General features: G+C 47.1%; 1 protein-coding gene across 2 annotated transcripts in view; it reads right to left on the bottom strand.

The window, feature by feature from the left end:
* nckap1l (NCK associated protein 1 like) overlaps positions 1-12,666 on the bottom strand; it is a 32,120-nt gene extending 19,454 nt beyond the window's left edge. Inside the window, exons 1-9 of one of the 2 annotated variants that reach the window (XM_058055485.1) lie at positions 12,459-12,666; positions 10,204-10,314; positions 9,995-10,087; positions 8,669-8,725; positions 8,451-8,593; positions 8,289-8,379; positions 8,072-8,209; positions 6,820-6,868; positions 6,554-6,710 (exon numbers count right to left, since the gene is read on the bottom strand). In XM_058055485.1, the coding sequence (XP_057911468.1) occupies positions 6,554-6,710; positions 6,820-6,868; positions 8,072-8,209; positions 8,289-8,379; positions 8,451-8,593; positions 8,669-8,725; positions 9,995-10,087; positions 10,204-10,314; positions 12,459-12,548 (929 nt within the window). In that variant the 5' untranslated portion in view covers positions 12,549-12,666. Of the gene's footprint in view, positions 1-6,553; positions 6,711-6,819; positions 6,869-8,071; positions 8,210-8,288; positions 8,380-8,450; positions 8,594-8,668; positions 8,726-9,972; positions 10,088-10,203; positions 10,315-12,458 lie in introns of those variants that run through there. The other variant, XM_058055486.1, reaches the window with a different exon arrangement.
* Between the last annotated feature and the right edge of the window lie 264 nt (positions 12,667-12,930).

Raw genomic sequence — 12,930 nt, 5'->3', positions numbered from 1 at the left:
TTCCGGGGTGAGTTCTGTCCCGGTAACCTACCACTACACCAGCCCCCCCAGAATTCACCCATAGTCAAAATCATCCATGCGCGCGGGGACAACTGCACGGCCCCGCCGTGTGTGCACTGCTTGCGGCAGGGGAGAAGGGTGTGGTGAAGGGGACAAGCTTGCCCGCGCGGTGGTCGGCACACCTGGCCTGGCAGGGGGTGCCATGTCGAGGAGCGGAGGCCTACCCCGGCGAGGGGGCTCCGCCAGTGTCAGGGGTTGGGTGTCGTCCACCAGCGCAACCTTCAGCCGGTCCACCGAGACAGTCTCCCGTCGGCCACCCATGTCCAAAACAAAATGCTTGTCTCCGTGCTCCAGGACCCTGTACGGTCCGTCATAGGGCGGGCGTAAAGGCCCACGGTGAGCGTCGTGGCGGACAAACACAAAACGTGCCGTGCCCAGGGCAGTGGGAACATGTGGGTCCACCGTGCCGTGGTGTGATGCAGGGGTGGGTTTAAAGGTGGCCACCGCCTCCCGCAGGGTCGACCTCTGAAGGGCGGCGGACCACGGCGCGGTGGCGTCTGGAAGGAAGTCCCCGGGGACGCGCAAGACCTGCCCGTAAACCAGCTCGGCCGACGATGCCTGCAGGTCTTCCTTGGGGGCGGATCGCAGACCAAGCATGACCCACGGTAGCCTGTCCACCCAGTCGCCATTTGTCAGGCTAGCCCGCAGCGCCGTTTTCATTGAGCGGTGGAACCTCTCGGCCCGCAGCGCCGTTTTCATTGAGCGGTGGAACCTCTCGACGAGGCCGTTCGCTTGGGGGTGGTAGGCGGAGGTGCGGTGTAGCTTGACCCCCAAATTCTCAGCAACAGCACTCCAAAGCTCCGAGGTGAACTGCACACCCCGGTCCGACGAGAGGTCCGATGGAGTTCCGAAGCGCGCCACCCACGTGCTGATGAAAGCGCGGGCCACTTCTGCGGTCGTAGTGGAAGTAAGCGGGGTTGCTTCTGGCCAGCGGGTAGTCCTGTCTACCATGGTGAGCAGGTGTGTAAAGCCGTGGGAAAGGGGGAGAGGGCCCACAAGGTCGACATTAACATGGTCGAACCTTCTCTCCGGGACGGCGAAATGCTCCAGTGGTGCCTTTGTGTGGCGGTGAATCTTAGCGCGTTGACATGGAATGCACGAACTGGCCCAAGCGAGCACGTCTTTCTTCAGGCCCCGCCACACAAACTTTTGTGCCACCAGCCTCACAGAAGCCTTTCTGCCAGGGTGCGAGAGCCCGTGTATAGCGTCGAAGACGGCACGTCGCCAACTCGCTGGGACCAACGGGCGGGGCAGACCGGTGGAGAGGTCGCACCACAACCTGGCCCCGGAGGCGCCAACAGGCACCTTGGCCAGGCGCAGGCCGACATCCGGTTGTTGGAGAGCGCGCACCCCCACGTCGGTGGCCTGTTCCTCCGCCATTCGTGGGTAGTCCAGGTCTAGTTGCACGGCCCTCACAAATGCTCTGGACAGACAGTCCGCCACCACATTCGCCTTGCCAGAAATGTGGCGTATGTCTGTGGTATACTCCGAGATGAAGGACAGCTGTCTCTGCTGTCTCGCGGACCACGGCTCGGCCACTTTGGACATGGCAAAGACGAGTGGCTTGTGGTCGACGTAGGCCGTGAACTCGCGACCTTCGAGCAGGAAACGGAAGTGTCGAATCGCCAGCCACAGCGCAAGGAGCTCCCGATCGAAGGCGCTGTACTTCCGTTCCCGTGGGACCAGCTTGCGGCTGAAGAAAGCGAGCGGCTGCCAGGCGTCATCCACCCACTGTTCGTAAACCGCACCCACTGCATAGTCCGAGGCGTCCGTGGTGAGGGCCACCGGGCCTGTGGGGCATGGGTGGGCTAACAAGGCAGCTTGGCTTAGGGCGGACTTGGTAGCTTCGAAGGCGTCCCTCCTCTCCTCCGTCCACACAACCGCCTGGTTGGGCGACAGATTATGTAGCGCATCATATAGCGGCCGCATGACATGCGCTGCATGGCAGACGAAGCGGTGGTAATAAGCTACCATGCCCACAAATTCTCTGAGGCCACGGGCTGTTTGTGGGAGGGGAAAGGCGGTGATCGCCTCCACTTTCGACGGCAGTGGCGCAGAACCGTCCGCGCTGATGAGGTGCCCCAAGAATTCGACCGAAGGGACACCGAAGACGCACTTTGCTGGATTAATGATCAGTCCGCTCTTGTCGAGTCTCGAGAACAGCTCTCGGAGGTGACGCAGGTGCTCTTGTTTCGACCGACTAGCCACCAGGACATCGTCCAAATACACGAAAACGGACGGCATGTCTCTGAGCACGGAGTCCATGAGGCGCTGGAAGGACTGGGCCGCGTTCTTGAGTCCAAACGGCATCCGGAGAAATTCGAACAGCCCAAAAGGCGTAATGACAGCCGTCTTCGGGACGTCGGCGGGATGTACGGGCACCTGGTGGTAGCCCCGCACCAAATCAACCTTCGAAAAGATGGTGCAGCCTGCAAGGTGAGCCGAAAAGTCTTGGACATGGGGAACAGGGTAGCGGTCAGGCGTGGTAGCATCATTGAGGCGGCGGTAATCCCCACATGGACGGAACCCGCCGTCTGCCTTGGGCACGATATGGAGAGGGGATGCCCACGGGCTGTCAGAACGGCGGACAATGCCCAAGCGCTCCATATTAGCGAACTCCGACTTGGCGACTGCCAACTTCGCGGGGTCGAGGCGGCGGGCTCGGGCGTGGACTGGAGGGCCAGTGGTGTCAATGTGGTGTTCCACACCATGCTTGGCAGAGAGGGCGGAGAAGGTGGGGCTGGTGAGGCTGGGAAACTCCTTGAGGAGGCGCCGGAAGTCGTCGCCCTCCGATTGTGAGCAGCACAGGCCCCCGTACCGCCCTCCGTCCCGGACACAGGCGAGGGACGAGAACGTTAAAGCATCCACCAACCGGCCATTCTTAACGTCCACCAATAATCCGTGTGCGCAGAAAAAATCTGCGCCGAGTAGGGGAAAAGCGATGTCCGCCGTAACAAAGTCCCACACAAAGCGCTGACCATCAAGGCGCAGTTCCACTGCACGGGTTCCATAGGTCCGGATGGGGGTATCGTTGGCGGAGGCTAGAGCCGGTCCACGCCCGCCCCCCGCGATGTCCTTGGCCGTCGCGGGAACTACGCTTCGCTGAGCGCCGGTGTCGCAGAGGAACTTCCTCCCCGAGAGGGAGTCTCTGATGAACAACAGCCGGTTCGCCGCGCCTGCGCCCAGGGCTGCTACTGAGCGCAGGCCTCCCCGTTTCCCGTAACTTTATAGGTGCACGGGGGGCGGCATCTCCTCGCCTTAGCACCAAACCTGGCGTGGAAGAAACACCATCCATCCTCGCGCTCGGTGTGCATCCGGAGACCCCCCCTGGCCGGCGACCTTGCTCGCAGGGGTGCGCGGGCTTGCACTGGGGCCAGATGGCCAGGCGTAGAGCGCTGGGCGGCCAAGAAGAAGAGGTCTGCCTCGGCCGCCAGGGTCCTCGGGTCAGAGGCTGCAGTATTGGCGAGGGCGGTTTGCACCTGCGGGGGCATGTGCCGTAGGAAAAGCTCCCTGAAGAGGAAATTGGGCTCCTCCGCGCCCAACAGGTTCAGCATCATCTCCATGTGCTCCGACGGCTTACGGTCTCCCAACCCGGGAATGTCCAGGAGCCGGCGTGCACGCTCTTGCCTAGAGAGCTCGAAAGCCTTCAGCAAGTGCGACTTCAGACCGTCGTACTTCCGCTGGGCCGGCGGGGAGATGATGAAGTTTACCGCTTTAGCGGCCGTCGAGCTGCTCAACGCCGCAACAACATGATAGTAGCGAGAGTCGTCGTCATCCACGCCGCGGACGGCGAACTGTGCCTCCGCCTGTGCGAACCACGCCGCCGCTGCTGATTCCCAGAACTCCGGCAATTTTAGGGTGGCGTTCGTAGCCATGTTCGCTGTAGCTCCGAACACTTCGGGACTACTGTCGGGGTCACCAGTGAAGCGCCAGAGAACTGGAGTCGGAGGCGGAGTGTTGAATTTGGGAGAAAACTTTATTTTTCTCGTCAACATCAACTTGCACTCTTTGCTACGTCAAAACCCTTAGCAAAACCAAACGCAACAGGAGCCGGAAAACACTTGTCCTCTACGCTTACGCCTCCGGGTGGCAACACCTTCCCTATCGCTAGTTCCGGGGTGAGTTCTGTCCCGGTAACCTACCACTACAAGAGTAAATATTAAATGTCAACATTTCTGTCAAAGAAGATTTTCGTCATAGCCTGCGACACACGTTTCTATCAGCATGGCGGGATGCCAGGCAGGTGGCTGTTGTAAACAAACCGGCGGCTGTGTGATGGGCCATGGATCCCAAAGGGAAAAAGAGAAAAATAACTGAGGTGAACAGAGGATTAAACGTTTCTTGGACCGAATCATTTGCATTCATCTCACATATCCGATGTTGAAGAGAGAAGCTGACCAGTCATGTCCGAAAACAGACGTCACATTAAACAGGTAAGAACACAATCCTGTCATAGGCACATATTTAGTAACAAAGTGGCTGTTTTTATAAAGTGATTTCTGATTTTCGTCAGTATATATTTGGAATGACACTTGGAATGGATATTTTTTTTTTTGTATTTTGGGCTCGGGTCCGAGTGTTACAGGCATTTGCCTAGGACAGCTAAGTCGGGTGAACTTGCATGACCTTTGAACCAGGAAGTTCGTCCGGTGTGAAATGCATCGGGGCTGGAATGTTAAAATAAAGTTGGTTGAAAGAAACAAGTAACATTTTTCTTCTCTGTTGAAGTCAGCTCGCCCTTACTACGGTTCGGAGCTGAATAACACTGACAAGTTAACGCAATGATAGCTCCGTTGGTTAAGTAGATACTTAATTCATCTATCCACCTACCTACGGAACAAGTTAACACGAGGATGGCTACGTTGGGTGTGTGCCAAAAGAGAAGAGGACAACTGCTGCGTTTTACCCTTGCACCGACTTGCTTGGCATTTGCACAGAAATCAAACTTAAACTGTATTCATTTGATTTTATATACTTTTCAAAAGACTGCTGTTTTATTGCTATAAATGCAGGCTGCGTTTTATTACACTGTCGCCCAGAGGGGCACGCTATGCACGTTCAATTTTGCTGTAGTTTTTTCGAATCCTCAAAATGAAAATGACATCAAAAATCGGATGTCTTTATTGCATTTCTTTAATTTCATTAAAGCAATGAAACATAATTTATTAATATTGTAATGAAGTTAAACTTAAGGTGGCATCGTACAACAGAGTAGTCACATGGTGCGTCATTTCCTACAAGATAGCTGCAGGGAAAATAAACATGTAATCATGAAGGCTCACTATGTATTTGTAGCCAACTTATTCATTTTAATAGCAGGCTAATGTAGATACATACAGCATGTGTTGCATTCATTAGAAGGCTTATATAAGGTTTTATTTTTTTGTGGCTCCAGACATATTTGTTTTTTTGGTCCAATATGGCTCTTTCAATATTTTGGGTTGCCGACCCCTGCCCTAGACCGACTGCAGGCTGCAGCCACAATGGAGCTGAGGTGTACCTCATTCAGATACACGGTGCAATTGGCAAGTTGAAGACGACTTCTGTGGCCTTGCCCACTGCTTCAATTTTATTAGGTTTTCCTCAGCTTGCCTCTATTTTGGTTTGTATCTAAAGTTACTTGGTAAATTTGTACACATACACGGTGCATTTGCAAGACAGCGCCGTGCAGCAGGCTTGTGTTGTGCCAGTCACTTATGCAACATGACCCCTTTTTTCCTTGAAATGTACTTTTGTATTATTCCATGAAGTCAACAGGCCTGCTACCTGCATAATTTTCAGTTGGCAGCACACAGACAGTGACTGGCCACAACATTAGGTACACCTGCACAGCAGCCCTCTCAATACGTTGCAATCTTAAACTTGTTTCGTAACGTAGACAATTGTACCAGGCTTGTGAATTAGTCACTGCCGGTACTTTCTGTTTTGGATGGTGATATGAAGTCAGTTGGAAAACATTGCTTGTGGTAGTGAATGCAGTGCTTTGGATAAAAATACAGTGATAATGTGGCAAAATACTGTTTCCCACCACTTCACACAGATCCATCCATCCATCGAGATTCTAAGCGGCTTATCCTCACTGGAGCCTATCCCAGCTGACTTTGGGCGAGAGGCTGTTCGTCATATGCCTTTTGGCCATTCGCCCACACACAAGTTTTATGCTTAAAAACTGAGCTTTTGGAAAACTTCGGCTTCAGCATGTATATGTACTGTATGACAGGTAAAACTGAGATTTTTTGTTTCTGTCCTAATAATGTGCAAAACAGACTATGCATATTGACTTACAGGTGTTGGTTTAATTTATTGCTGTGGTTGACTTGCTGTGGTTTACATAATGTTTCCTGGGTTCTGTGTAAACATGATAATGTACACGTGTTTGTGCATCTATTATCACACTCTATTGATGAACAGAGATGGTATAATGCTAGACTAGAGTATAAAGAGAGAGCATAGCAGTAGTGTGTACTGTATTACCGCAGGCGAGCTTCCATACCCTTTGATGCTGTCAAAGAGGTCTTCAGAGACTTTGTGTATGCTGAGCAGCTCATCTCTGGTGAGGGTGATGTACAGGCCGCTCCGCAGAGCCATTTTCCACAGCTCCTGGGAAGCTTGGTTGCTATTCAGGCTGCTATGGCACAAGAGGAAGCCGACTGCAGGGACAAGAGAGTGGCTCTGGATTCAGCACTGGATGATATTTAGACAAATGGTACCAGACCGTCACACCTCCAAAGAATGACACTAATGAAATTTGTTACTTACTGATGATCCAGCGCTCCATTACCTCCAAAGGCAGATATTCACATGCCATCTGTGGGGAGACAAGAGGGGTGTGGGTTGGGGCATCATCAGGCTTATTAACTGTCAACCATGATGGATTATGACAGACTCCCATGCATACAAAAACAAAGACACTTTTGAACAATTGAATTGTGTTGTTTATAGCCTGCAAATCCATATTTTCATCGACTCCACTGTCACATTCAAATCATTAGATTTGAAGGAGCCCAAGGAGCGTGTCTTGTGGTCTTCTAATGTATTGTATTTTACAGCAAATACTGTATAAACAGTGTGCCTGGGGGTCCCCATTGACAAACAAACAGTGCTTCTTATAAGAGAAAGGCTGCAGGGACGCAGAACATTGCATAAAATAGAAACAGAAATAAAAATAGTGTAATGGAAAGCAGTATTTGAAGAGGCGTAAAAAGTTCAACAGATGCCCACAGTCATGGATGGAAGAGGGTTGCAGTGATAGGAACACAACTTAGAGAAGGCAGAGGTGAATCATGGTGAAGATGGAGAATTAGTAACACAAGTCAAATGTCCATGATCATGATCACTTACATCTACATTTACATCAACCATTCACCTACCTACCAACCTACCAACCTATTCTACCATCAGTCTGTCCTAGGAAAAGTTCCTAGGACTGTTCCAATCAGGGTTTTATGCTGCCAATACAGATAATCCATGAGTCAAATCGCCCGATACCAATACTGATCACAGGCATGCAGTTAAATGTACTACTGGCTATAGTAGGGGTCACCGAGGATTTTTCTTGTAAGAGCTTCTCACTTTCCTGCCAATCCCTCCATCCATCAATCTATCTATCCATCCATCCATCATCCACCATACCTACCTACCGACCCCAACCCCCTTTCTAACATCCCTCTATCCATCCACCGATCCATCCATTGACCAATCTACCCACCTAATGTACAGATCTGCTTTCCTGCCAATCCATCCATCATCCACCTACCTACCTTCTACCAACCCCATTCGCATCCCTCTATCCATTCATCCATCGACTGGTCTACCTAACTACTGTACCTAGTATCTGCTTTCCTGCCAATCCCTCCATCCCTCAATCTATCCATCCATCCACCCAACCGCCCACCACTCACCCATCTGCCTACCTACATCTGCTCATCCACTTTATATGAAAGTACCCATTTGGGCACATACAACAGGTTTTACTCAAGAGTATAGTCTATACAGTAGGTACCAGACTCACAGTGTCACAGCAGGCCGGATCCAACATGGTGGCCGGAGCACTGAGCAGACTGAGGAGCTGGGCACTCCGCCACTGTTCGGCTGGTAGGTTCCTCCGTGGGTAGATCACTCTCAGAGACAACAGTGCTGCCGTCACTGACTGGAGGAGCACACACCCACGGAGGTTAACATTCACCATGCAAGACCATGAACGTTAGTCTCTTCCAAACCGTCCTCACCCTAGTGTGAGGTCCAAACTCCTCAGTGAGCTTTTTCCAGGGATGCTCGTATTCCACAAACATTTGGCTGAGACGTGGGTAGGAGGGGTCACTTCAGGACGAAGTAAAGAATGTAAATTGTTAGTCACAAAAAGAAGAAGCAACTCTGTAAGTCAGACTCACCTGTTGCCCTTCGTCATCTCATGAGCACAGTTGAACATGCCCACCAGAGCCTTTTTGTCATCGATGCGAGCGAGGGTGATGATAACTGAGGCATAAGTGATGATCAGGTCCAAGTAGCTCTTGGTAAAGTCAAAGTTTACCGCCTAAAATTCACAATTACAACACTCAGTCATTCTTATAATTAAAAGGCCCATCCAGCACAAATAACAAAAACTTACAATATCAAAGAAGCACTGGCAGGCATCTATGGTGTTCAGCAACTCATAGACATGGTCCTGAAGTAGATTGGAATTTAATTAAAAAAACACAATGATAACATGGGCATCAGTTGTCAGTGACTGTATTGTACGCAACAGCGGCATATTATTTCACCCCAAAAAGAAGACTGCTTAAATTCATCATTGTGATTGAGTAATGGACATCAGCTCATAAATACAGATGATGCATCCACCTGGACGCAACCTCCATCATGCAAATGTCTGTGGAAATATAACAAAGTGGACCAAACCCCAGCGAGCAGATTGGAGGAAAATCAACTGTTTTCTATGTCAGAATAATAATCCAATCTATATGCAAATGTGATACTAGATAATGATTAGATGGTAGCCAGGAAGGTGACAATCATTCAATTTTTGTTTCCATTCTTAATAATAACACTTTGCACCAAAGAATTGTTTCATTATAAAGTATTATAAGTATTATAAAGTATATAATTTGGTGGATATGAAACAAAAAAGTAGCATAATATAAGTAGATGTACTAGCAGAGGAAAACGACACAAATTAAAACACCTGCAAGTAATTATGTCAGTTTTTGGAGTTAAATTGTGGAATAGATTGAGCTAGCAATGATATGAGCCAATTGAAGACATGTGGGTTCACAGAAATATGGAGGAAGACAAATGCTGTTAACCATAATGTCTGATATCATTTGTCCTATAATTTATCCTGATTTTATTTGTTTATCATAATTTAATAACTTATTACTATATCCTGTATTTATTTATACCCACTACCCGTTTTTGGTCCCCAACCCACCACTTGAGAGTTCCTGACGGTTCGTTAATTTACTCCTAAATTTATTATTTATACATTTATTTTAATCTTTTTAATTTCTTGTTTACTTAGAAAAAATTTTAATTACTTAATTTGTTTCATTTATGTCATGAGCTGTGGAGCAGCTTTGCTGCGCCATGTTTGTCATTTCTTGTCGCACACTGCTGACTACTCATAGTCACCTTCCTGTTGCCAGATTGTTCCCTGAACCACGCCTGCTTTCTGCTCCCCCCTGCCTTGGCCACTCATGACAATTTAATTGATTTTCCTTTTCTTTCACCTCTGAATAAAATATCTCGAAAATGCAAACATTTGAACAAACTATAGTATCAGTAACTGCTGAGGCATGGAGAAGGGGTAGGATAAATAAAGCTCTGTTTATTCCTACTCCTTTGCGGACATGTTGAATTATGCAAGTGTAAATATGTGATGTTCATTAATGTAACTTGTTATGCATGAACCATTACCATGAAGAAAACCACCAATTACCCTGAACTCTATGACATCCAGAAAAGAGTCGTAGTAGCTTGTTGTGGCTTCCATCACATCAGATTTTTGCCGCTGGATGCTGGTCAAGTTTTGCTACAATGAAGAACAACAATTTTTTAAATGTGTGCTTTCTAATGTTGCTGTTGTCGTCGGATATTTGGACCAGCTTCCCAAAAAACATCCCATCATGGCAACAGTGGAATACTTACTATGTTTCCTCGGAAATCAATGTTTGGGAACTTTTTGTTGATATATTTGATGGCAGATTCCATTGATTTATCCGTAAGGATGGCTGGCCGCATCTTGACATCTGCACACAACTGCAAAGCAAAATTTGCCATTTTCAGGATGACTGTGATGCTAACCATAGCTAGCAATATGAGCTACACATCCACAAACGTGCATCCATTTTCTTGTCCTCAATTCGAATGACAGTTCCATATAGTAGACAAATTTATTTTACAAGTGGGTCTAGGTCTTCTCTACTGGCCTAAACAATAGCAAAAGCACCAATCTACATTTACACAATCATATTAATTTCTTCCAAACAGTCTTCATTTGGTAGGTGTCGCTCTTGAGTATATTTATGTGTATGCTAGATTTTCTTGTCCAATCAGATTTAATTTCTATGTGTTGCCATGTCAATGTAATCTGCCCAGGACCCTCAGAATCAGGAGTACTGGCCCACATCACTTAAATGATTCGCAATGGGGCTGTAAGAAGACTTACAGTAACTAGTTCTAACGTGAAGACAGGAGACAGAAACGGGGTTGTTCATCATTACATTACAATACAGGTAAGTGAGTGTATGTATATATATTTTATATATGTCACCGTGGGTAAGGATTTGTTCCCCACTTCCCAGTGAGTGTCATGTATTTTATTAATTTTTTTTAAATGTTTTTGTCATTTGATGAGTGGTTAGCATGTAGGCCAAACGGGAAGATCTTGGACATCTCTGTGTGGAGTTAGCATGTTCTCCCTGTACTTGCGTGGATTTGAATGACTATTTGCCTATATGTGCTATAGGTTCCATCATATTTGCGACCCTAGTGAGGATAAGCGGTATAAAAAATGAATGGATGGGTGTTTTTGTTATGTTATTTGATAAATATTGACTCTGAACTTCTTCAGATGATGTTGTAGTGTATAGGTCTCGATTTTTAAGTTGGATAGAGACAATGTATTTGACGATTAAGGGGCCAGCTGGGTATGTTGCTTTAGTAATAATTGTATTTTTCCCCAATTCTGTAATGCCATTGTTTGTACATTGTTATGTTTGATCTTTTTTATGTTATGGATGGTTTGCAATAACTGTGGCATAGTAGCAGTGGTCTTAAATCCCTTGTGCAATTGATACCACATTGCAAAATAACTGTAGAAACACACTATTGATTTCAGTTCCTGAAATTGAATTCGATTTACAATACATTTTCTTTTCCTGACATATTAATGCGAGTAAAAGCCCATAAAAATGTCAATTTCTGACAAAGAGCTCAATCCCCCTGCCCCAACCAGCAAAGCATGAAGACATAAACATGTAAAAAATGTGGGCTTTTTTTTAACTGTAGTACATGTATGCTGTACATTTTTCTTGTATTATAAATGATTACTGACTTTGGGTGAATGAGATGTCTTTTCTGATCATTTTAAATGACCAAAAATCCGTCAATTTGCGGTACTTGGAGTGAAAAGCCTGAGAATCATGGCTCTACCATATTGAACATAACCTTTTCTTTTTTTAGTAAACAACCATGAAGGGGACCTTGAGCTGGATAGTGAGTGTCCTTCTGCATGGCTACACAGTCACTGTGTGAAATGACTGGCTCCCAAATGAAGTGAATTCAGGCTGAAAATAAAGTTTGCACACTCCCTGGTGAAGGTTAATTATGTCTAAAAATAGGAAAATTCTCCAACATCATTTGCACTTTGTGTCACTTCCTGACAGTCTCAGCCAGAAATGCATAATGTGGCGTGTCAGGCCCAAGAGTGCAGTGCTGCTCACAACAAAAAGTTGGACTTTTTTTATTTAGTTTTTTTTGGGGCATTTGTGACTGTTTCAGAGTACTGAAACTTGTGTTGACTGACAGCAGAGACCGACTTCCTGGTGGCACTTCCTCTTAGTTTGAGTACAAGTTTAAGACAGGAAGTGTATTACACGACAAGCACGGTCACTTGTAATATTTGTATTTATATTGACTTGAAATGCTTCATAAAACATTGTGATTGGGTTTCATAAGGTGAACCTCAATAACTGATAATCATATTTTAGGTGCACAATTGAAACGTTATACAGACAATATTCTTTTTACATTAAACACTATCTTTCTGCATTATGTATTATCGTGTAATTTAAGATAATACAGTGGAACTTATTTATTGTGTGTATGTATCTCTGAGATGATCACCACTGAACAGCATGTGACATAAGTCATAGCTAAGTTCCTTATTTCTTATCCCTCACCTTCTTAATGTAGTTCATGCGTATCCGCACCCCGTTCCCTCTCTCATTTAAGATGGTGAGTTTTTCCGCCAGTTTCTGATGGTAGTCCATGGTGTCAACGCCACGCTTCACCTGTCTCTCCGTGAAAGCCTTGTCCTCCTGGTACTGAGGGAAACTCAACCCTTGAAAACAAGTGCACCCGAGGCCTCACCCCTGTCACATGGGGCGCTTGTGGTTGTGGTAGGTGGAGTTTGGAGTTACTGTGTGTGCGTGTGGGGGGGGGGTGTTGTAATGATCCACATGTCAACAACAAGACATGAATAGAAGAATTGATGTGTATGATAGTTTCACTGCATTATTTCTTAGAGAAGCTACCACATTTTAAACTTTTTGAACATTTTTTCTCTTTTGACCACAAGATGGCAGAATTTATCAACTTAAGTTGCAGCACCGACGTCTGAGGGTTCAATTATGATGTGAAAAAAGTACTATA

The sequence above is a fragment of the Doryrhamphus excisus genome, chromosome 18, assembly GCF_030265055.1.
Source record: "Doryrhamphus excisus isolate RoL2022-K1 chromosome 18, RoL_Dexc_1.0, whole genome shotgun sequence".
Classification (NCBI taxonomy): domain Eukaryota; kingdom Metazoa; phylum Chordata; class Actinopteri; order Syngnathiformes; family Syngnathidae; genus Doryrhamphus; species Doryrhamphus excisus.
The sequence above is the reverse complement of the archived record's forward strand: the minus strand, read 5'-3'. Positions and strand labels throughout refer to the sequence as shown.